This window comes from Syngnathus acus, chromosome 9 (assembly GCF_901709675.1).
Source record: "Syngnathus acus chromosome 9, fSynAcu1.2, whole genome shotgun sequence".
NCBI lineage: Eukaryota > Metazoa > Chordata > Actinopteri > Syngnathiformes > Syngnathidae > Syngnathus > Syngnathus acus.
This window is the reverse complement of record NC_051094.1, coordinates 496,929-522,055: the sequence shown is the minus strand read 5'-3', so window position 1 is coordinate 522,055 and position 25,127 is coordinate 496,929. Positions and strand designations below refer to the sequence as shown.

The following is a 25,127-nucleotide window of genomic DNA, read 5'->3' as shown; positions in this document are numbered from 1 at the left end:
CTTTATAAAACAAATAAAGGGGAAGTTACAGAGTTTATTTTTACAGTAGAAAAAACAACAACGAAACAAGTGCAAAAACAACTGAGAACCAAAAGCAATCACGAGATGATAGCGGATTGTAACATAAAGGCAGCTAGCGAATGAGTCTTGTACATTCTCGCATCAAGCATCTTCACCACACTTGAGCACAGATTTGCCTGCACTCCAACTGAAAAATGCTCTCATATGCAGAAGTGGGATCCATCATATGATTCACAATAATTCATTGTTCATCTTATTTGACTCATTTCCAACGTCTACATTTATACTTTGTGATGGAAATGATTTACTACTACTAACAATAATAATGATAATAAAAGAGCTGGACTTTTACATTTATCCAGAAAAATATGGAACAGTTGTGTTTGGCTGTTTACTTTTATTTTTGTTAACGTTACTTGACATATTTGCTGGAGTTTTACGATGGTAAATTGATTGACTCACTCGGCGTGACTTTTTTTGGTAAACTCGTTTTGAACTAAACATGCAGTCACATTGTGCTGTCATCTCTTGACCAAAAAACGATCAAGCATTTTTCGAGTGTCAGTCGAGCCCACATGTCCATTAGGGATCGCGCGATAGGCTGTGAGAAAACTCCAATGTGAAAAGTAGAAACGTGGCATACTGAATAGCGTGGTGTGTTTTACATCTGTGATTTAAGGGAACAAAGCAGGGCAGAAATTCTCATTTGACAATAAATGATGCCACAAAGCATCAGTTGGAGAAAGTATCTGCAGTTGGGAGGAGTGTAAAGGCACCGTGTGCGGGAGACAAGACCAACGCGGCCGTCTTTCAAGCAGCCACACACGCATGGGATGGAAAGAAGTACATTGTGTGAGTCAACAATAAACAAGCCGCAAACAGAAAGAAAAGAACCAAGGAGCGAAGGGATATGATCTGGATAATGCTTTCACAACATACAGTTTGCTCAGTGTGCATGGACATTACATTGACTCGGTTCAAGAATCTCTGTGCTTCGTTCAACTTCTGAAAAGCCTTCAAAAGTCCCGGGAACAACGAAAAGCTCCATTTTACACATTACATATGGTACACGCACGGGGTTGGGCCTCCCTCATCCAGCGGTGCCCTCGGCCCACCCTAGTATATGACCTCATAGACAGTGGCCTTCTTGTCTCCGGAGCCGGTCACAATGTACTTGTCATCGACGGAGATGTCGCAGCTCAGCACTGAAGACGACTCCTTGGACTGTCGGACGGGAAGGAAACAGTCTGTCAAAGTCTTGCATGTCTCCAAAGTCCTCCTCCGAACGGAAGCACGTAGTATGTTCTCCAGCTTACCTGAAATATGCTGGCACCGTACGGGGTCCTCCAGGCGTTGAGCAAATTGTCCTTTCCCGTGCTGACGAACCACTTTCCTGCAAGCGACAGCACGGCGAATGAGCCCGTCGCTGGACTTGCTCGACCTCGGCCGCCGTCGACTCACCGCAGTGCGCAAATCGGAGCGAGAGCACGCAGCTTTCGTGGAGGTGGAGCTGATACTTGTCAGGTTTGGAGACGTGTAGGACCTCCACGTTGCTGTTCTCCATTCCCACCGCCAGCCAGTCGCCGGTTGGACAGTATCCCAGTGAGAAGATCTGCAAGCAGAGCGGTTGGGATTCCCTCAATTTAAATCTCATCGAAATTTGACAATTCTTTCCAATCTCATTTGGCCACGACTTGACCTGCGAGGTGAAGTCGTGCTGCTGCAGCTGGCGGCCTTCTCGGAGATCCCAGGAGCGGACGGTGTTATCCAGGCCTCCCGTCCAAAGCTTGGTGCCATCGTTGGAGATATCTATGCAGCTCGCTCCGTCAGTGTGGCCCTGGAACTGTCTGCGGTGTGCACAATTTGTCTCAATGGTAGGAAAGAGCGTTCCGTTCTGGTTTGACATCCAAGTCCGGTGATTGTAATGACTCGATCGACTATTTTGCGACAACGTGTGAAAACAACCTGTATTGGCAAAAAAGAGAACTTTGAGCAAGACCTTTGGGAGCCTACCGAACCAGAGTCTGGTTGTGAAGGTCCCAGACGGCGATGTTTCCGTCGGAGCAGCACGAAAAGCAGACTTTGGAGTCGGGGCTGATAGCCAGGGCGTAGCAGGCGGGGGCCGATGACGTTAATTCCGCCTTGATCCGCGGAGTCGGTGCGGCCAAGTCCCATATTGACAAAGTACTCGCCTCACCTCCCACAATCAGCGTGCGTCCGTCGGGGAGCAGTCGACACGAGCGGATGTAGTTGTCTCTGTTCTGAAGGCACAGACGTTGAATTCGAACCTGCCACGTGGGATAGCAGCGCGGCGGCGGCGTGACTCACGAGGCAGTCCAGCTGCGACACGGAGGTCTTGTTGCCGGGGTGACTGATGTCCCACACCTTGACGCAGCCCTTGCCGCCGGTGTAAACGTGGCGGGTTGGGTTGCTGATGGTGACGGCGCACACCACCTCGCCGTGGTTGAGTGTGTTGATCTGCCGCGCGTGACGCGGGATGGCCGGGCCGATCAGAGCGTCCGGGGGGAAAGGGACCGGTTGCATTTGCCCGTCGGCGCTCACGTGGAACGAGTAGGCTCTGGAAGCAGAGACCGGTTACGAGACACCAAATCACTCGTGTACGTCAATCGATTGGGAAATGAGACGCACGGTTTTCCACCAGGAATGACTGAAAGATTCGGAGGAAGGCCGGGGACACGTATGTGATGGTGAGGGTCAAATCCCACCTACGGAACATTTGAAATGAAAAGCGTCGAGCTGCGCTTGTTCTTGCTTTTGCGCCAGGCGCTTTGCGTACGCACCACTTGCGAGCGTCCGTAAGCGGCCACGGCGGCCGCGGCCACAGTGCTCATGCTATGCAGGCCGGTGTAGGGGGCACCCGCTCCGCTCAGCTCGCCGTTCATCCCGAGGTGAGGGACCATTCCAAAGGGGCCGGGGTACGAGCACGGCACCGCCAGCGGTGTGCGCAGGCCAGGGGCTGCAACCAGACACATTTCTTCCATCAGCTTGATGGGAAAAGCAACGAACGGGCAAATACGTACCTGCTAAGCGAACAGTTAGCTAACGTTCTACTACTGCGCCGGATGTTTTTGCAGATGGCAATATCGATATTATGCATTTGGAATCTTTACAAAACGCTTGGAAATCACACAAGACTTACGGAGCGCCTCGACCCCTGCCGGCTTACTGGGCTGAGCTGCCCTCAGGCTGGCGGTGGTGCCGCTGGGAGTGGGCGCGTCGCAGCGGGATGTGGGTGTGCTGGACTTGGAAACGGGTGTTGTGGATTTTTCATTCTTCTCCAGAAGACAAGGCAAGTGTTATTTCCAGTGACACATACAACACTAATAATAGCGCAAAAATGACACCGCTGAGTTTTCATCTGCGAAGGACCCCACCGAGAGAACCAAATTAATCTCTTTGGATTTGGACGAAGGGGTGCTGCTGGAGGAGGCGACAGAAGAGGGACTCAGGGGGGCATCTTTCTTCAGCGGGCGACTCTTGTCCAATCCGTTCTCCCGAGGAGAGTGGGCGGGGCTTCCTCTGGGAGAAGCCGGATCCTACACGGTGGTTGTTTTGGAAAGCGCTTTCATTTTGTCCATGGAGACGCCCAGCCAACCATCGTCCTACCTCATTGGACACGTCCACCACCAAGTTGTCGTCGCTCTTCTCACCGTCGCTCTCCTAGAAGATTTTCACAGAGAAAGAAAGAAAGAAATTCAGAAACTTGGAGAAAAATGACGCATTGTTAAGTTCCATGGAATTTGACGTTCCCGTCAACTGCGGAGCAAAAACCTACATAGCGTGTCGAGCTCAACTCTTTATCGTCCGTCTTCTGCTTCTTGCTGTCGGCGGAGTAATCGCCGGAACCTCGGTGCTTCTCTCCAGTCCGAAAACTGGCGGACGGAGACACAGATGAGCTCTGGAAGAAATAACAACTTCACCGTGAAAAGTGACCACGGAAAAACAGAATGAAATTTCCATCACAATAACTTGATGTGGAATTGCCGCCTTTGGTTACATTGGCAGACGCTTCTTTTTTAGCCATAGAAATGAAGAACGAAAAAGTGGATCACCGCAAAATAAAAAGCCACCATTTTTTACAGTTGTGATGGTCGAGACCGGAGGATGCGTTTTGTTAGCGTCTTTCCCATTTTTACGCTGGAGGGTGCATCAACGTTAATTGCACACTTCTCTCGCTCATCACTAACGATCGCTCGGGACCTTCTCAATTGCCGTCTCGCCCGCAGCCGACCAATAGAGAGAAGAAAAATAAAGCAGGACCTTTAACTCGACCTTTCCACTAACTCACGCTTGTAACCTTTCCGCTGCCCTTTGCCGTGATGCAGGTGTTGATGACAAGGATCCTGCGAGGGAGGAGCAAGGTTTGCCGCATGAGTAAATACGGAATGTGCGCGTAGCGCTGCTACGTTTGATTCGAATTTGGGTTCATAAGGTCTTTCAAAGCATTTTTAAAAATCTTTTTCAAACATGTCCGAGTCAGGGCAACAAAATATCTGTGCGCTTTCATGCATTTTAGAGCGTACGATTGCCGTTTGGTAGGTGCTGCTGTTTTGGTTAGCAATCCACTCTTTGGTGTGTTTATAAAACGGATTATTGGTTGCTGCGTGTTATTGGTTTGACATCACAGTAAAAGTAAGTCCGGTTTTAGCCTGTATTTTTCTACCTGAGGGGAAAAAAACGAACGGAAATCGGCCACTATTTGGGGCGAGGAATTTCAAGTTGGTTGTGTGCCCTCCCACAATGGCGCAAACACCCCTTTCTACCTATGTCCATCGAGGAAAATACCAAACGTGAGAAAAGTTAGACTGCACTCTGCGCAAGACTTGCACTGGGCACAAAAATAGGGCCCCTGAAGTTTCCAAAACACCTCACGGCAACAATTCTGAACGGCCAACATGTAGTGCAATGTGCCGTTCACACCCACGCCAGTGTTATCAGTGTACGAGGTGCGAGCGAACACCAAGGACATTAAGCCACAGAGGCTCATGCATTTCACACACACACACTGTACCCAGTGGACTGTTGCCAAGGCAACTGGAGACCGCTGACAAGGGGCTTATTGGTTTCATGAAGTGACTGTTGGCCGCCACGTCAAAGAGCATCTCTAAATGTGTGTGTGTTTGTGCGTGCGTTTGTTCGTTCGCTCGCTCGCTCGCTCTCCCACAGGGCACTAATGAAAGGCATTCATCATTTCAGTCTTCCTATTTTTGCTACCGATTCCAGAAGACCACACGCAGATATACGTGCACACACATTCGTACATTACTAATCGTTTCCATCACAGTGCCTAAAGCTGTGAGTCTGTGTGGAGGAGGATCGACTACATGGGGGGGGGCAGGAGATAACATATTAAGCATTCCTCCAGTCTCTACCAACTCCCAAACATCAGTGAACGCGCAAGCCTCTAAGTGTACGTGTGTGTGTGCGTTTGACAGTTGTGCGCAGGCGGCTGGAATAAAGAAATGCTAATCTGCTCATTGAGTATTCAACAAACCAAACGTTTGCCATGGGAAAAGGCTGAGCTTAAGGGACTAATTACTACAAGCTGCAACGTTAGTCTGTGGCGCTTTACCCCTTTGCCAAGCATGCGGCTCTTTTTTGGTCTCCATTTGCGCATCTCTGAATCTTCAAACACAGCCAGGGCCAAAATGGTAGAGGCACATCCAAATTGGCATTGATACTTTTTCAAGGGGACGTATACGTATATTGAAAAAAAAAAAAAAATCACATTTCATTACTTGTACACAAATTCAGGTATCGACCCAAAGTCAGTTTGTCAACATAGAGAAGATGCTCAGATGCGCGGAGGACTCACCTTCACAGAATCTCTCTCTGCTGAGGTAGACGGTGCGAAAAAGAGAAAGAAAAGATTCAGAATGAAAGTCATCCCATCAACCTCACGTGCAGATAAATACGATTCATTGGCTGGACTTGTGAGACTGACTCGACACTTTAAAGACTGATGCAACACAAGGTAACGCTACATGGTAATTAGCCACGCGGCTTTGAGTGAACGCCGGCTGGTTCAAATTGAACAGGTACCGTGGCGGAAGAGTTTAACAGATCCGGTTCAAAGGAGAATGTTTTTTTGTTGGATGATTGAACTCCCCTTCCCGTCATCTCGCATTCCAAACAAATATGAACACGGAGAGGAGGATTTAGTGCACCTCTCGGGTGTTCTTCGGCGCCATCCTGGTGTTTCCTCTCGTCTTTGAGGGGCAGCTGATGGCCGAGTGCCGAGGAGAGCGCCAACAGGCCGGCGGCACCGGCGCCGTGGGGCAGCGGGGGGTGAAGGCCCGCCGGGTGCGGCGTGAGCGGGACGGGGATGGCGTGGCCATGCGAGAGGTGCTGTGCCTGGAGTTGCTGCTGCTGAGGGATGGGGAACGTCGTGTGAGCTTTTCTTCCATATCCAAGATGGAATTATCTTCAGGTTCACTCACTCCAATGATGGCGTTGAGTTCAGCCATGGTGACCTGCTTGGCCCTCTCCACCGCTTGAACCACCTGCTGCTGATGCTGAGACAAGACAAGATGGGGACATACGTATCAGCTACTACATCCGGATGCGCACTGGTGAGAATTTGAGACAAATCCATTCATGCGCTAGCAATATTATTGGTGCCCTCCTGGGACTCTGTCAAAGACCACATTACAATTTCCAATTGTAGAACCATGGAGAATTTCTTTTGTCGTAATATGAATGAATGCATGACCTTGACAACAACAAAGTCTGGAGCTTGTTAGATGCGCTAGAGTTGAGCGACGGTGGGACCTCGCAGCCTGAGATAGTTTTGGGGTTTTTTTTTTTGGACAAGCACATTAATGACCTTTATCATTCACTGTAACATATTTAATTCTTTCAAATGATATTAGTGGATCTCATAGCTTGTAGAGGTCTACCATATTGAAATGAAACTAAAAGATCACCACAGAAGAGAGATTGAAAATGAGTGAACACAATGTAACGCTCCGTAAAAGGACAAAACGATGCGTCTTAAACACCTTCCACTGTGGTTTGCCTGCGCCGCGTTAACGTGATTGTGTTATGTTCCACATTAACCACCGCCAAGTGTAGCAGTGAATCCAAACAAAACGGGGAAAAAAAAAAAAGCCTCTTTCCTCTCGCTGCCTCCGTCCTCGGCGGGCCTCGGGGCCGTGCAGCAAACAGCGGCGGCGGTGGCGGCGCTGTCTAATGCCATTATTTCTAATCCACTTTAAAGCCTCCTAATCCAGGGCTAATCTGGAGGAGAGTTGTGGAGTACACACTCGCGCTTTACTGCTCTTCCCACCCCTTGGCACATACGCACGCGAGCAGTTGCGAGTCTTTATCTGCTAAACACACACACACACACAAGCATTCCATAGCAAAGGTATTACTATGAAAACACTCTTCCCTTGCATATGTTAGTGGGCGACATTTAATAGGTTCAAGTATCCCGAGCAAATAAAACGCCGGATAATCTGTCGGTGTGCACGTGTGCAATGTGTGTCCATGCGTCTCGCCTCTTCCCTAACTAACAGTGACAGCCATTTTCTTACCTCTTGAGAAAGGAAGGGCACCACTTGGGCGCAGATTGCATTCAGCCGTTTGACAATCTCCGCCTGGAAGACAAAGAAGTGGGTACATAATGTCTCTGTCACAATCTCCGCCTGGAAGACAAAGAAGTAGGCACAGACCCAACTACGACGTCCACCCCGCAAATACGTCCTGCCGTCTCGCCAATTCCGAGAGGTAAATAGCGACATAAACTCTCATCAAAGTCAGTCTGGCAAGTTGATGTGATGTTAGAATGTGATTTATGCTGTGCTGTTGAATTAGTGATGGCAAAATGGCTTCTTGAAGAAGAAGAAAAAAACGTGCGCTACACAAAGAAAGAGACACTTGTCAGTCAGCCACTTGAGAGAATGAATTCAATTCATATTCTTAAAGTCTTCTGGGTGGCGCTTCGACTCTCATACGCAGACAGTCTTTGAAAGGTTTTTTTTTTTTTTTTTTTTAAATGTGGTCTTCCCAACACAGATAAGAAGTATGTGAGAAATACCTGACTTTTAAGTGCCAGCCATGGAAGTAAAAGTAGGAAAAAGAAATGCAAGTGTTAAATCTAACCTTAAAGCACTCAATTCATGTCTGTGACCTTGACAGAGGTGAAGTCGCAGTTGAAGTTGGTATCAGCACTAACACAAGCCGCCAGAGGCCATGAGAGTGGACACACACACACACACACACACACACACACATTCACACGTGACGTGAACGCACCTCCCCGAGCTGCTCTGTATTCATCAGATGTTTTTACTGAACCCAAGGGTTGGCTTTTAAAGATTATAAAGCACACGCACCCCCGCAAGGTGTTTTTTTTAAAACAGGAAATTGCCTGATCCACCTTCCCAAAGGAAGTGCTCGAAGTGCAATTTAAACCCGGCGAGCATGCAAACAAGAAAAGAGGCCGGAGACGGCAAGCCGCACGCGTCAATTTCTACCAATGGCGACGTACGCCGACATATCAATCTAGAAACAATTTCCTTTTGCTACGCTGCACACTGGGAGAGGCAATAACATCATTTGGTGGAAATTGCAGATGATACGACGGCAAATCCCTTTACGGTATGGATCAAACTTTAATAGTTGACGAGGTTGCTCCACCAAAATTTGAGATCAATTTAGTAGATGACAGCAGAATTGCTCATTTTCTCAGAAGCTCTGATTTTAAGGGAAGACTACTTTGTTAGGACCTGACCGATTCATTTCTTTTGATGAGGCTCTAATATTTTGAAATGCTGGTGTAATCCAGTAGTATTGCGTTTTGACCCTTGGGGACAGACGCTGCAGGTTAATTCATCTACCGTAGGTAGCCTCTGGGGAATAACAAGATGGCGGCGGCTCACTGTCGTCCACTTATCGCAGTGGATGTCGCTTCAAAGCATCACCCCCCCAAAACTGCTCACATCCCATAAATGAAACCAGGCAGCCGCCCAGGAGTCAGATTGGGTCAGAGAGAAGATCAAATGTCCATCTCCCTTGTGGAGCTTTGTAAGCATCACATCAGTGCTGCTTTTCACCACCAGCTAATACAACTAATGGAGCCCTCGTTCCCTTGGACGGACTGTCTGCACGTGTAGCCAGGCAGGGAAACGGAACAAAGGCTACCACATAGAATGTCAAAAAGCGTTGATATGACATGATCAATGCTCACTTTTGAAATGTCATCTCTATGACACGCGGAGTTAACCGGGAGTCGTTTCGATCGGTGAAATGCTAAAAGCTGCGAGTCTCGTATGTTCCGTTGGAGAAGAGGAAGCGAGAAATTCTGAAATCCTCACAAAAACTAGATGACCACAGATTAGAGCACTGGTGTCAAACTCATACGGCCCACCACATCATTTTATGTGGCTGGCCGGCGGACAAATTCATGTGTGATGACTAAAATTTGTTTTGTAGCTTATACTGGATATAATATGAGGCGTTCATAAATTTTTTGGGGGTCGACTGTCATAATGGCCCTCCAAATGAAACTATGACTACGATGTTTGACACCCCTGGATTAGAGGACCGCCCAACTGGGGCATATGTTTTGCCCATGCCGAAGACTAAACATGGGATTTTTGTAGACAGGTGCCCTGCTAGTCCAGATTCAAAGATTTGACTCCGTTGGGATTCACAAATGGATCATGACTCATTCAGATCAGGGAAAGCAAACTCGTTTGGAGCATTTGCTTCAACTGCCCGCTAAGCTTAGCTCACCTGTCTGCACTCTTCCGGCAGCAAATTTATTCCAGGTAATTTCGAGTCGTTTTAATTTTCGATCCGAATCTATCTCCGATAGTGACACTGAATGCTAAAATAACGTTAAATCGTTGGAGTGAATCGAATGCGTCCCCCCCCCATCTGCCGCAGTAAATGAGTTGTCAGGCCCGCTTGAGATCGCTGCCATTTCTCACCATCACGCCGTCTTATTACTTCCGCCTCTCGCCACCATCTCCTCCCCTCCGTCTCGGCCCGTCCATCGCTTGCTTTATTTCCCTTTCAGTCACACTAATTTGCAATTGATTAGCTGTCCTCTTGTAGCTCGGTCGCCGGATCCGAAGCCCTGGCGGCGCCCCCCCCCAATCCCCCATCCCCCTCCCCTCCCTTTCGCAGCTCGCTCCTCGGCAGCCCGAGCTCAGTCCACAAGTCAATTTCTCTTTAACGAGTGTTGGTACATTTCGCTCCCCGGGCGACGCGGTCCTTCTGTGTAAATAAAACAGAGAGCCGAGGCGAAAATCAATGGGCCTATTACCCTCGGAAAATGCTAAACAAGCAATATCAGAGATTCACTTGGTGGGAGGGAGCATCTGCCATAAAGGGATTTGAGCGCCGCCGCCGGCCGCCCGAGAGTCAATCTCCACATCCGTTCAGCAGCCATTGGTGGCAAGTTAAGTAGAATCTTCAGCTAGCTTGTTCCGATGACTCTTATTTACCTCGCTACATTGGGGGAAAACCCCCCCAAAAAAACGAATCGACTCCAACTTTGTCTTTACGACACCACTTTGAATCTAACGAGGTAAAGTCAACCGAGTTGATCGAGATCTTGGGATTGTACGATCGGGCCTAAACACGAGGTCAATCAAAGCACTGACAATTTACAATGGCCGTTCCGCCACCTCTGCGAGGGAGTCGAATCGTCACATCGACTGGCAAAGCCGCACGTTTGCACAGAGCCTCGCTTGTGTGGGAGAGCGCGCACAAACGCCCGGCTAAAATCGTTTGCTTCTACAAGAGACACACAAATGCAGATGGAAGCGATTCGCCCTCGGCGGCGGAAATCATTGGACTGCCCGCCCGGGGAGAACACGCTTGTGTGCGCGTCTCCATCTGGGCTTTCGGAGAGAGCCGCGTGCGCTTGACGGGCCTCAAAAAGCGGCCGACGGCGGGATTTATACGGACACCGCATATTACATGGCACGGCTCTGATTCGCGCGCCGTGAAAAGCTGCGGACGTGTGCAACATTCCCTCGGGGACTTCTTGTACATGAACGCTCTGGCTTTTTTTTTTTTTTTTTGCACACATGCAAGACAACACGACATGACGCAAGGAACCCCGCGCACACAAAATTGAATCAATAACCGCAATGTGCACACACGCACATATACGGTAAACACACCAAGTCAACACGTAGCTTATACAAAGGGACTGCTACACACAAGCGGGCAAACACACAATGCACGGCGAAGCATTTTTCAAATCCTTTCAGTCTTGGACACGCACACATAGATGGACGGCGGCTTGCGCGTGCAGGTGAAACGCGCGGTTTGCCGCGGCTCATTTCACCTCGCAGCTGATGAGCGCTTAACAGATGTTTATGCTAATGACACTAGCTTGCCCTTCGGAAACAACAACAAAAATGTGGTTGCGAAAGCTTATTTAAAGCCACAATCTCATCCATTTTGGTTTTAAATTCCTTCATTTTTTGGGGCAAGTGGAAACAGCTCATTTTAACCAGCAGAATAATAATAAGGATTACCGGAGGAGTTATGACCAACTACAGTTGCGCTCAAACTTCTCAAACAAGTACCAAAAGGAAAAAAAACACTTTGCTATCCATAATGACCAACATTAAAATTCAGTAAGAGCCCCAAATAGTTATTGCAAATGAGTTCAAACTAAAATCCACATCTCTGCCAGTGTTGACATCTTTTGACAATTCGACAACATTCCTCTCAAATGAGCAACTTTTTGGACCGACGTCGGGGGCTACCTGGTGCGCCACGTTAGTGACCCCTGAGTAGCTCCAGGGACGGACGGGGCCAGAACTTATTGAGCATAAGATGACACTGACATGATGGACGACCATTTTGCGTACTGCCCATCAAGGGCTCATTTGTTTAAGAAGCAAAAAGATTTGTCCCAACTTGAATTATGAGCGTGTTGAGAAAAAATGGTCACGTTATTTGATTAAACCCTGACTCGACTTAATGCTCACTACAATTATAAAATATTTGTGATCTGCTTCTGCAAAGTCATTCTTCATAACCAAACAGGGCTGAGTGAATTTCAGCAGTCACGGCGCGTTTTGCTTGCGTCACAGCTCGCCTACCTGTTTGTGCATCTCGATGTTGAGTCCATAGGACATTTCGTAGTACTGAAAAACAAAGATCAGAGCGAAGCAAAAGAAACGTGTTTTTCCTTTTTGCGTCAAAACACACAGCAACTCGGGGTGCGAAACTCACCATGACATAGTGTCTCTGCATCTCCGTTTTCTCACTTGCCAGTTTCTCACACTCCATTTTCAGGCTGAGGTGGAGGAGGGTTAAAAAAATAAAAATCAGTGTCACATAAACACATTGCGCACACTATTCAGTTTTCTGACAAAAACAAGGCAAGGGTGTAAAAGCAGAAGCTGAGCGCGACCACATCCTGCTACTTTAATGTGGCATTTCAGAACTCACCCGCTTCCCCTGCAGACACTTACTCAGCACGTACATTTCGGTAATTAATGGATCAATAGACGACCACGCAAACCTCGACGCGAGGCCCGAACTGCACCATCGACAAAAAAAAAACCCACCACATAACGAGGGTCCATATCACAAGTGTGGTTACACTCGCGCTTAACCCTTTCCTCGTTCTCGTCTATTACGGGAAACTGTCCACTTAGCGCGGTGACTCTGTAGTGTGAGTGTTTTATGGCATGATGGGAGGCCGGACGGACCTCGTCAGCGCAGGTAAAGTGAGGGAGGGAGGCTGCTGACGCACCACTAAGCAACGGCGAGTGCATTTGTGGCTTTTCTGGAATACATTGAGGAGCAGACATCTTGCTTGCACCTTCAGATGCTGATTTGGGAGACACATGGCCACTTTCTTTTTCTTCTTTATTTTGACAGACTTGGATTTGGTTGGTTTATTTCTTTTAGAATTCAATTTAATATTAGTTTTTGTTTTTTTGTATTTGTGGACAGCAAGATTTTCTTTTGTGTAATTGACAAGGAGATTTTTGAAAATAATTATAGTTCATTTTATAAACATCAAATGTCGTTGCACTTTTGATTTTATGAATGGAAATGTTGATTTCAATTTATTTTGTTTAACTTTGCCACAGATGTTACACAAAGTATACGACAATCCCAAAAAAACGATGAGCAAATGTGATATTGAACACTCAAAAGAAGAATTTGCTTTTGTTTTCACTGAAAGACTCACCTGATGCTCTAACCAACAACATTCGGTTTCGTAACAGCAGAAGGTGAAGGGAGAAACCCATTTCACATTTCTCCTCAAGTGTTTTATTCTATTTCTCCATCTGACAAGAAAACAATTCCGTTATCTCCTTGTTAAGAAGAAGATGGCCATCGATTGAAACGCTTAAGTAACCATTTGTGGATTTTTTCAAAATGAAACCCATCAAAGAGATCCTTGTTCCTTTCGATGCACTTTTTCAACCTTGTGCCTTTGTCTAAAAAAAAAAAACCCCCAAACATTTCCTGTGCTAGTTCTCGTTTTTGTTTTTTTTCCTCTCCTGCGGAGTCGCATCGCGCCGCTCGCTGCGGCCTTTTAAGAAAGCCACTGGCCAACACTCACCAGGTGACCGGACAATAATTACAGGGGCGGCCAGAGGTGGGTGATTATTATGCATTGCTATGTGGTGCTTGTGATTCTGCCCCGAGCAATACATTTCACACTTCATCATGTCGGCTAAAAAGTATTTCACACCTCTTGCACTCGCAGGGGCGGACGTGCATACGGAGGTTGATGGGCTTTACCTGTGGTTAGCGTATAATCGGTGAAACCGGGGCAAACGTGGGCTCGCCAGGATGGGCGTCCAGAAACTCTTTTCTGGTTTGTATCAATGCGCATTTCATTTCAAAAAAGGGGTCGTATGCTGGAAGTCCAAGTGGGTCGGGCAAAGGTTCTCAAACTGGGGTCCTTAGCACTCAGAAGACTTACAATGTATATGTAGTAAGTTTCAGTCTCGCAGTTAGTATTTTGCGCTTCGTTAAATAGCAAAACTGGGAATAACAGATGTTTTCATTTTTCTGATCATTGAGCGGCTTTGCTGGGCTTTAATGTGCGGCAGCATAACCTACATGCCTGGCTCGGTGCTATTCAGTAGTAAGGCTAAACTTCCATTACGGCGAATATGATATGCTTCTGACAAAAATCGTGCTCACCGAGGGACTACAGCGTGAAGAAAGACGGAGAAGTCAGGCTAATTGCTAAGCTAACCTAAAAGTGACACAAAATCCTTTCGGAATGAAGGTGATCAAGTCTGCTTTTCACAGAGGTTTGGCTAAGACAAAGAGCATCCAATTTTGAAGAGCAAACCAGCAGGCAAATTAAAAGGGGAAAATCAATGAGAAAAAAAAAAAAGCATCATCATTTTGGCTCCCTGTGTTATTGTGTTCTCCTTGTTTCCTATGGTTTCTGACAAAAACATGCATGTAAGCGGGTTTGTTGAAGACTCAAGTTGGGAATGAGAGTGTGAACGGCGGGCGCTTTGTCTTGATATGTGCCATCCAATTGGTTGGCGACCGGTTCAGGGTGTACTCCATCCACCCACCCAGCTAGGCTAGGCTAGGCTAGGCTAGGCTAGGCTCCAGCTCACCTGGGACCGAAAATCCATGGATGCGTTTCTCTCACCTGTGATACTGGGCCTGGAGGAACTGGAACTCCTCCTTGATCCGGTCGCAGGATTCGGACACGGTGAACTTGAACGGCTGCCCGGGCTGGTGTGGGACCTCAAACCAAAGCGAACGAACCATGAAAGATGAACAGAAAGAAGAAGAGAGGGCAAACTGAGACAACTGAGGTTCCACTGTCATGACCACAATGGGCTTCTGTCACTGGCTGCCTTGAGGCTTCCTTCACTTAGCCTCCTTCATCGTGTCTCTCTTTAGCCACACACACACACACACACACACACACACACACACACACACCGACACGAGAGAGACGCGCGCAAGTCTTTGAATGAGCGCAATTGTCCGTGCGAGCGCGCAATGGCACGGAAACTCGATCCAAAGTGATTACGCATCAGGCGCGCGACTCTTAATACAGTATAACCTTGTTGTTGACAACACGGCTGCTGCTGGTGCTTTGTACTTACCGGATGCCGCGCCGGAGGGTACATCTTGCTCAAGTCTCGAATCATTAAAAAGGCATCGAGAAGTTCCTTCTCGGCGAAAACGAAAAACAAAAGAGTCAAGCGTGGCTCGCTCCCGTGCGTCAAAGGTCAGTCAGTCTGGCAGGCAGGCAGGCAGGCAGGCAGTCAGTCAGTTAGAAGGCGGCCAGCCGAGTGAGAACATCCTCGGACCTTTGGCCGGTCGCCATTCTCGCAGTCAAATCGTAAAACAAAAAGTCTCACACCGTGTGATAGATAGTCAGGTGCGTAAGAGAATATATCCCCACGTAGTCGCCTATGTTGTAGAATTTCCTCTTAGTGGTGCTTTTCCGCCATGTCGTGACCCCACTTGTCCTCCCGCTGTGGTGGTGGCGGCGGCAACCGGTTCATTTGCCACTTTTCTCTCCCCGGTTGACGTGCACATGTCAGCGGCGACGACCACTTCAGCGAGCGACACTGGCTGCTGGCTCGGTCGCGCGCTCGCTCGCTCGCTCGCTCGGCCCCTACCCCACCCCACCCCATCCCAGCCCACCTCGCCGGACCACATTGTAGAAGCAGCCAGTGAAAAACGAGCGCAATTACGCATTCGCGACTTGGACGTCGCGTCGGGACGTGTAGTTTAATCCACGCCGGTCTGTGTGCGCGTGAGCCCCGTAAAAAACTACAACTTCCTGGTTTGCTTCTCTCGCGGGGGCTGGAGGGGAGGTGGCCATTAACGGTGACCAATGACGAGGGGGGAAGAGGCCACCTCGCGCGAGAGCTGCCTGCCAATCATCCTGCTGTTGTCCAATCACCACTTGCTCGGCGCGAGACGTGGAGCTGGCACCCCACGTGGGGCTCCACCGCTCTGTCTGGTGTGAAATGACACAGGTTTGTAACTAGCTGTAGATTTATGTGTGTTTTATCACGGACTCCCAGGCGAACATGCGCTCCTGTTTGTTTCTGCCGTTTATTTATGAAGACATTAAAACAGTCTGCCGTGATTTCCACGTTTTTGCATTTTACCGCCCTGCAATTAAATTGTCACCGAGCTTTACAGGTACGCCATTCTGCTTGTATTGTTCATGAATAATTAACGCTAGGAGGTGTCCTGATGGGAGCACAATCTGAATGATCACCACTGCTCAAGTGGCCCATATACGGCGTGCACAAGTAATCAAAGGTCTATCGTGGCTAAGACTGGACCCTAAAATGGTTCCAAATGACTGTATAACTTCATACTTTACGTCTTTATTGTCACAATAAATATTTTCCTCACTTTGTGCCAAAGGCTCAATGCATTACAGCCAGAGCCCCCCTCAAGAAAACCATTGTGCACCAACATCAGCCATCTCTCAATGTGTTTGACAGTTATGATCTTAAGGTGCTTTTGCTTCGTCATCCCAAGAGAATTAGGGCAAATGACCAAGGAGGTAAGCGAAGCAGGGTTCCGCCCGCCCACCATTTTCACATTACTCTCTGCGTCATAAGACTACTCCCGTTACCAATTCCGAGGTATTTCAATAGGGCCTGATATTCTCAAACAGGGGCCATCGAGTGCCAATATGCGGCCTGCTCTTCAAAACAATCAACTACACTTGGACAGCACGACTTCATCTGTCTCCTCATCCTTTCTTTCTGTTACTTCACACAGACACCAGGCTGTGCACCCAAACACACACACACGCACACACACTGTCCAAATACACATCTCTTTCCAGCACACATCCAAACTAATATCTCAGGTAAGCACAGGGCCTAAAGTGACCCGCTGTCGTGGCGCGTGAATCCACTAAGGCTCAGAAAAGGTAATATCGTGCCCCCCTCCCACCCGCCCACTCCATCCTCTCCAGCGGTCGAACCGTGATGTGGGCGAGCATGGGAGTTGCTGAAGTGAGCGAGGCGGCGGGGGGGGTGTTAGGTGAGGAGGAATAAACAGATTTATTTGCCTGCGCCCGTCTCTGATTATTTTGCCCCCGCCTTTTGGTCCAGACCTTATGAAACCCAAATGTCAAGTGAGGCGAGGGCCTCATATCGAGCCCTGTCAATCACGGCTCTCTGCGCGCCTGAAACCCCGACGCCGGATTATTGGCTTCAACACGAGGGCTGCCTGTGCCGCCGGCCTCCGAGCCTCTGACGATTTGACAGACCGAGTGGGTTTTTCTTTTTCTGGGGGGGGGGGGGTTCTAAAGAGGAACTTCATTTGGCAGCTGATGCACAGGAGATTGCTCCGGAGAAGGTTTTTGAGATGGGTAGCAAGCTGGATATGAGTGACACTGTGTATGTGTGGTGGTAAGAAGGAAGCGGGTGCGGTGTGTGTGTGGGGGGGGGTCAGAGACTAACACTAGGCCTTTGTCAGGCTATGACTGCTTCTCATCACAAGTCGTCCCAAAAGGATGAACATACGTATGGCCATACATAGCATAGCCGATTAGCCATCGTTAGACGGCTAACCTGGCAACCCATTTCTCGGTAGCTTTAACTCATCAGTATGGGTAGTTTTTATTTACCCCGGGTGAAATCCTTAACCCAATGCATTGGGTATAAATGACGATTTCACCCAATTTGGGTTAGCCTCAAATAGAATTGCAGTGTAAATCTTGCTTAACTTAGTGGTAGGAGATCAATGTTGCATGTTACGACATCAAAACTCTGTGCTTCATTCCAACCACATCTGATGGCACACTTTTAAAGGTCACTGGAAAGTGTTTACTGTGTTTATTACCTGCCCTATAAACAGCAAACCTTGTCTGCGAATCAAATGGAAGAGTGGCCACGTTTCCACCCAGCAGTAAAGTTCATTGTGGTTTGCCTCTGTACTTTTTCAAAACGCAAAACCCTAATCTGGTTTGTATTTCCGTCGCGGTGTGGAGCTGCGACACGTTGGAACTCATCAGTGAATTCAATCAAGAAGATGACTGTCAACAAAACCAAAAAAGACATTTTCTCATGAATTTGACAAATTGTCGTGAAAAATCGGTTTGTGCCATGTGCATGTGTCAGCAAAACAATATGGGGACTTCTGCAGTCAAGGGTTGCTGCTGTTGAGTTTAAGGTCAGCGGGGTTTTCAAGGTATACGTATTTACTATAGGAGCAGCTTGCCACCACACTATTCTCTAGGCACATGCAACCTGTCCATCATGCTTTCTTTGTGTGTTGGTGTGTGTAGCGTGAGGCTTTGCCGACACCTAATCATACTTGGGTGCGCACTAACCGGTGGCCTGTGTTCTCAAATCTCCTGTCCTTACTGCAAGCTGCATCTAAATCCTCCATTGTCGCCCCCTTAACACGTCATTAATCCCCAGCGGTCGTCCCCTTTGAACGGGGGGGGCGCCCGTGTGAAGGGATAACCAGACAGGGAGACGGACGGAGAGGCGGAGGCAGCGTAGGATTTAGTCCGCCAGCAGCAGGTTAATCCTGCCTCCGCAGGGTGAAACCGACATGTGTGTGTACGACATTTAAAGATGGGCTCAATCACAGTGACATGCTTGGGGGAACATTCGATTCCCCCCCCTCAAATGCAAGATAAACCTCACTGCTACAGTGACAGCTTGAGACATGAGTCAAATTCGTTCATTGACCAACCCTCTTAACCCAAAGCGTTCATGTCTCAAATCATCTTTCCCCATAGAATTGAATGAAAATACCATTAATCCGTTCCAGGCCCCCATAAAACAGCAGCCAATAAATACATACAAACGATAAAATGAATAAATAAATAATCTTCTTATTTTTTTGGTGTGGGGTCTGTTTTGGATTCGGGGGATTTCCATTCATCTTCATTGAAAAAGATGCCATTCAATATATTCCTTTTTTTTTCCCAGAGCCCCGTTTCCATGATGATGAGTGTTTTTAACCGTGTGTGTGTGCGTGAGGCACACGCTTACCGCATGTCATTATATCCTGAGGCTCCGTGCGTGGGCCTGCCAAGGTTATAACAGCCCATCACAGAGGTGTCTCACTAAACACTGAGAAGGCTCAGTGCAATCCAGTCGTTCAAATAAAGTCAACCCACGTCCACCTTTGCTGTGTTCCAAGGGTTAAGCAACTTTCTGCCTCGACATTTTCTCCACGATAAAAAGTCCTTTGTCTGGGTCACCTCATGGCAGCAGGCAGACTTTTCACATCCCGTCTCCTCTTCCATCTAAAAGCCTAATCAGCCACTCGGCAGGGCCCTGGCCGCTAACCAGGACTAATTCTGCCTCCTGCCGCTCGGTGACACACGCTGGGGCCGCCATGATTGGCTGTTTAGCACCAGGGGGTACACCTTGATTGTCTGCTTAGCATATTTTCCCGCCTTATTCTTATGGCACATCTCCATGCTGCACACACCCCTCAGTGCACGGCGCGCAGACAAAAAGGAAAGGAGGACAACGCTGCAAAAAAAAAAAAAAAATGCCTTTGCGTCTAATTTCCACCAACACAAGTCTGTGTTCTTCATCTTCCTGCGAGAACGTCACCCAGACGAGCGGAGGCGAGCTAATTAGCGGTTAGCCGTGTTTGTGTTCTCCACCGATGACAGGATCATTTACTCTGGTCTCCAGCTGGCTGTGTTTGCTGGTGCCATCTCATTAGCATGGCAAATTAGTCCCGCTCAGTCAGGGTTCTGCCTCGCCCAACGAGAGGTGACTGGAATGGGAACCAATCAAGCGGGCGCCAGAGTGGCGCAACTGTGGAAACAGTCATGTTGGAAGCGTTGCCAACGCTGCTTTGTTCTGTTCACTAAATGCTGAAAGACACCAGTGATACTGAGCTAATGTGCCGTTGTTATTGGGATATGGAATTTAAAAAAAAAACAAATGCAAAAAATAGTTGATAACGAGTCGATCATCAAAATAATCCTTTGTGCCTATTTAACACACACCAACAAATCCATTTCAGTCGACACGGGCTAAATTTGACCAGGAACAGCCTTGGTGTTGGTATACAAGTCAAGTTTAATTGTATAGCCCTAGTCTCAAAGGGTATACCATCTATACTACAATGGAATGATGTATTTATATTTTTATTTTTGTGAAATTGAAGTCACTTTCGGAAAAGTCATCAATTTAAATGAGAAAAATGACATTTAGGGAGTTAAAGTAGCATTTAACCGGAACATTGAAAGGTAAACAAAACTACTAGCAATGTAACTAGCAAGTGCCTGAAAGTCTCCAGCGTGATCCATCAATGAGAGCGTAAAAGGATATCTTAATTTAATATGCCGTCATTTGATTTGTCTCCTTATCGGCAGGAAGTTATTGATCGCTGAAGGGCTTCTTGTGGATCTGCCAAAATTTTACACAAATGTTGCAGAAAAAAAACACTCACATAGAAGAAGCCGCATAGGTGAAGCGTTTCAACAACGGCTGGCGGCTGCAATGAATGTTGCCGGAGGTGTAGCAGCTTTCTGCTTTGCTTCCTCTTTCACCGTGTGCGTTTTACTCCTGCAAGTCATTCTCGGAAAGAAGCCGCCGCTATCTCCAGTTTCATTTGTCGGCAAAGGTGGGGATAAGAGGGGAGGTGGGGCGCTTGGGGGTTAGTAATGTAAGAAAATTGGAGGATTAGACGGCGAGCCCTCTTCCTGTCTGATGTCCCCCCCCCCCACACACACACACACTGCTGTCCAACTCAGACTATAATAACACGGCCCGACATTCTGATGATGGAGCGACCCCCCCGCTTCCCGAGCCTGCTCTCTCTTATCCTTAACAGATTTATCATAGCACGTCACCTTTTTCCTTTTTTTTTTGGCGCATATTAGAAACCCGCGCTTGTCGCATCCACTTAAAAGCGGGATTACGCCTCGGCTCGGCCTCCTCAATCGCTTGGTTCACCTGCTAGCTACTTCCTTCTTCACCTTTCGGAATCGAAATCATCCCGGATGTCTCAGTCCAACATATTTTCCTGGAACTGCGTTGCATAGTCATTGGCTGACTTTGAGGTTACTGTTTGCTGAGGATGAACCATTTTGAAAAATAATCCAATTGTATTTTTTTGTCATGACTGCAATTGCGATTTAATATGCCATTATTTTTGATATATACAACATTTAGAAATGCCACCATTACATGAATCTGTTCTACAATAAACATGATCAGTCCTAATACGGTATTCTGTTGCCATCTTTAGCCATCCCCGAAGGCGGCCATTTTGCCACTTGCATTTATGTTGTTACGTTTGTTCAATCAAGCAATTGAAAGTTCACCAGCAGCGGTCTATTGTTCTATGGGTGGGGTGGGGGATTCAAATTCATTCTAGTCAGTGATAGTAAGCTGCATTAAATTAAGACGAACAAACAGTCTGCGTCGAAAAATAATTGACCCAATTGCTGACAAATCACACCATGTTAAGCATGATGTGTAGTACAAGTATCATTTTAAAAAATGCATCAATTGTACATGCACATCAGAGCGAGAGAAAGGAACAAGGTCAACTTTACTAACTTGGCAGAATCCATTTTGCAAAAACATCTCTTTTTTTCTACAACACAGCTTAAGGAGACCGACCACATGATGCAGATCACGGAACTGCACAGTGAGCGATGAGGAAGGTTCTGACAATGTACACCGAGAAAGGTCTGAAAGGGCCTAAATGGACCCGCAATTGGACTCTCCGAGGGCGTCATCAACCCAGATTGGAGGCCATTAGGGCCTATTTCAAAGAATGACTTCCTGCATGCAATCAAAAACCCTGATAGGTAATCAATGGCAACAAGATCAGCGCACAAAGGCGGTCCATGTGTCTCAATCAGCCACCATTCAGCAGGACAAGCACACCGACCGGTCCGGGACAGAAAGTGGGTTCGCTCTGAATGCGGCTCGGACGCAGACATAACTGGAATACCTGAGGCAGGTGGAGCAAATACAAAAATAGCATCATCGCCGCAAGCGTATGCACAACAGTCATCTGCAGATGACAGTGATGGATCAGGGGACACGTGACACCCCCCATGAGATTTCAAGGGAGAATTACAAAGCAGAGGGAGAGAGACAGACAGAGAGAGAGAGAGAGAGAGAGAGAGAGAGAGAGAGAGAGAGAGAGAGAGAGAGAGAGAGAGAGAGAGGGAGGGACAAAAGTGGTAAAGAAAATATGAGCGCCGCCGACGAGTAATGGGGGAGTACTGCAGTAGGGGACAGACAGGTTGATTTATTTGACATTCTACTTAGCCGAGTCCTGTAAACACACGCGCTCACAAACACACACATCTGCCGCACCCAGTCAGAGTGATGAGCAGGGAGAGAGAGCTTTGTAATGCTGCTCAATGATGTGGAGAGAGAAAGCGTTTAGTTCTGTCTGAGTGCACAGTGGCCATGCAAGCTGCCAATGCAGACACACACACACACACACACACACACACGAAGGACGACGCCTGCTTCATTAACTGAGCTGAGCGGAACCTGCAAGCCGAGTTGGCCTAACAGTTCACGGGGCCCGAAGCAAAATGATACTTTGGCGGGAATTTGAATGCAAACAGTGGAGGAACACATGAAGAAAGATGATAATATGAGCAAACTCACCAGTATACATGCTCCCTGATTCGACTCAAATTAAAGAACAAGTGTTCTGTTAATTGCTCTTAAGCCCCCCCTAGCGGCCCCCCCTGCCCTAAGCAGGTGCTTAGCTGGCTTACGCCTTGAGTCGACCCTGCCTGCAGGCCAGGGAGGATTTCGCTACCTCCGTGGAGGAGGAGGAGGAATTAGCAGCCGTAGCGGAGCTGGAGAGATCACCGGCCGGCCGGCCGGCCGGCGGGGAGGTGCAAACCCATATGCAAACAGAGACAGCCGCAATAACTGGATTTATGAAGTTATATACACGGGTGCATATAAATGCAGAAAGCAACAGAAACAATAATGGCCCTGACACGATAAAACAGCGTCAAGAAGGGAAGGGGATATGAAACACGCTGCACACCTCCTGCAATAACATTACACACCATCAGCCCTCAGAAGGCCCGCCAGCGGGAGTCCCCAGTATAATAAAATCAGATTAAAGGACAATCATATTTATTTCTAGTATATACAATATATCAAGGTTGCTCTCGGCTGCGAAATGGTGAGCCAGCCTCTGTGTACTCTTTTTCTTCTAAGTTGACGTTAGGCTGTGTTTAATGAGCTCCACGTGTCAAGGACTTGGCCGGGATGCGTTGGCGAGGCTTATTGATTTATTGTTTCCTGACAAGTTTTTTTTCCTTGTTGTTTTTACCTGCGACTTTTCTTATTGCCTTGCTGTCACCGCCGCCGCTGTCATTTCCGAATTCTTCCAGGTGAATAAAAGTGTCGGCGCGGCGAAGCGGTGTTCAGTCAGATAAAATATTCGAAAAATAAAACGTCCCGGAGTGCTTCGTGTGAATTCTGACACCCGGTGGAACATAACGAAATGAAACAAGGAGTGATCAACAATATGTTGATTTGAAACAAAACAAAAAAACAACAACATAACCTTCTTCTAGTGTAAACCAGCTTTTTACTTTTGGTATCCATATTTGTGAATACAATTCTAGATTATTCTTCAACTCACAAATCTAAGACTGTTTAGAAACAACACTCAAATTTAAAATAAAAGACCTCATTTATTACATGTTGGCTTTAACAGATACGATGAACAGTCAGAGAGAATGTAAATCCAGCTTCAACAAAATGCCAGTGCTAGCAAAACTATGGTAGCATTAGCATTGTAAACAAGCCAACGTTAGCCACAGCTACAGCGCCAGTAGCACGACTTATGTTTAACGCAGCGAAGAACTTCACTTCACTAACTGTAACAGTGAATGTTTCAGGTTTTACGTATTTGAAAGGGAGAAATGTTCCTTTGTCTATTTCTGCTACACACAGTCAGTTGTTGGCAAATGAGATGAGGACTGTTCACACTTTTTCTTTTATTTTATTCTCGTAACATGATGAGTACATTTTTTCCCCTTCTCATGGCGCCTTTATACATCATAATCCTTGTTAGTCCCATCCCTTCTATTTCTAAATTGCTTTGATTCAGACCATTAACTGCAAAAATGACTTGCACGAATCTGTTCCATTTGACATTTTCATAACTATAGATCATTTTGCATCGCAAGACGCCATCGGTAAGCTGTAATTGTACCTAATGACGGTCAGATAATGTAAAGCACTCGTAGCTGTCCTTTTGCTGTGCTTAAATGCCACACAATTATGAGCGTCGCCCGGCCGGGCTTTGGCAGGCCAAGACGGTCGGTTTTGGTTGTCGAGGAGCGAGATTGCACGCGTGCATGCGAGTGTATGAACAGACAAGTCATCTTATTTACCCACCGAGGTGTTGGGGGTGGCCGTCGTCCGCCCAGCTAAATGCCATGCAAATGCTGCGGCCGGCGTCAAGCTGCCAATCACGCCGCCGTTGGCATTCACGGCGTGCCGTCGCAGCATTTACAGCAGCTGTGATCTTTTGGAAATGAGAAATAACCCCAGTCTGTCCGTGCCGGCCGACGACGTTTAAACAATGCTCCCCCCCAATCCCCCAATGGGCGACGACAGCGGAGGTAAGACGTCCATATTGTGTCAGAGGAACGATAACGATAACACAAAACGGTGGGCGCCGGGTTCGGTCGACTCCCACGCCACGCACGCACGCCGCGGGCTCATTATGACGATATGATTTGCAGCAGTCACTAATACTAGCTCCCCCGAGGCTCCAAACAGCGTCTGATTAAACTTCATGAAAGGCTTGGCTTTCCAATTTCGGAGTGTGCCTGCTGAGAACGCAGGCATCCGGAAGAAACGCTGCGGCATTACATCACACGAGAAAATGCAAATATTCTAAACGTTTTACACCTACTTTATTGACATTTAATCATTCAAAAGGACATGTGTTCATAAACTGTTTACTATCCGCAGGTCCTCGAGCCTAAAAAGTAGTGTAGTACACCCATTCCCAAATGAAAGAAAAATACGATTTAGTCAATTCCTACGTTTTTGGTTCGTGCGTTGTTAGCTTTTAAGGAAAAGCTGTCTGAATATAAACGGTGCTGCAACACACATAGACAGATATATAACGATCCCCAC

The 25,127-nt window shown here is 47.5% G+C and overlaps 1 protein-coding gene across 5 annotated transcripts; it reads right to left on the bottom strand.

Moving 5' to 3' along the window:
* Positions 1-857: 857 nt before the first annotated feature.
* Positions 858-22,636, bottom strand: LOC119126660 (transducin-like enhancer protein 4). Of its 5 annotated transcripts, none has more exons than XM_037257937.1 (20): positions 22,617-22,636; positions 14,657-14,742; positions 12,250-12,313; positions 12,117-12,161; positions 7,581-7,643; positions 6,483-6,557; positions 6,210-6,411; positions 5,858-5,877; positions 3,818-3,940; positions 3,649-3,702; positions 3,426-3,578; positions 3,182-3,317; positions 2,823-2,998; positions 2,671-2,747; positions 2,350-2,599; positions 2,035-2,282; positions 1,721-1,868; positions 1,483-1,633; positions 1,338-1,414; positions 858-1,245 (listed from the first exon to the last, which is right to left on the bottom strand). In XM_037257937.1, exons 3-20 carry the CDS (start codon positions 12,304-12,306, stop codon positions 1,138-1,140), a joined length of 2,163 nt encoding a protein of 720 aa, XP_037113832.1. In that variant the 5' UTR covers positions 12,307-12,313; positions 14,657-14,742; positions 22,617-22,636; the 3' UTR covers positions 858-1,137. The 5 variants fall into 5 exon arrangements, with proteins under 5 accessions (XP_037113832.1, XP_037113828.1, XP_037113829.1 ...); XM_037257933.1 differs by lacking the exon at positions 22,617-22,636 and adding an exon at positions 15,123-15,628 and having other exon boundaries at positions 14,657-14,754; XM_037257934.1 differs by lacking the exon at positions 22,617-22,636 and adding an exon at positions 15,123-15,628 and having other exon boundaries at positions 3,182-3,314; positions 5,858-5,874; positions 14,657-14,754.
* Between the last annotated feature and the right edge of the window lie 2,491 nt (positions 22,637-25,127).

Excerpts from the sequence above, each read along its gene's own strand:
- LOC119126660 (XM_037257933.1), bottom strand. The coding sequence starts at position 15,167 with ATGATTCGAGACTTGAGCAAGATGTACCCTCCGGCGCGGCATCCG. Across the intron at positions 12,314-14,656 it reads CTCCAGGCCCAGTATCACAG|CCTGAAAATGGAGTGTGAGA; the intron begins GTGAGAGAAACG and ends CCTCCACCTCAG. Across the intron at positions 1,246-1,337 it reads ACGGTGCCAGCATATTTCAG|TCCAAGGAGTCGTCTTCAGT; the intron begins GTAAGCTGGAGA and ends CCCGTCCGACAG.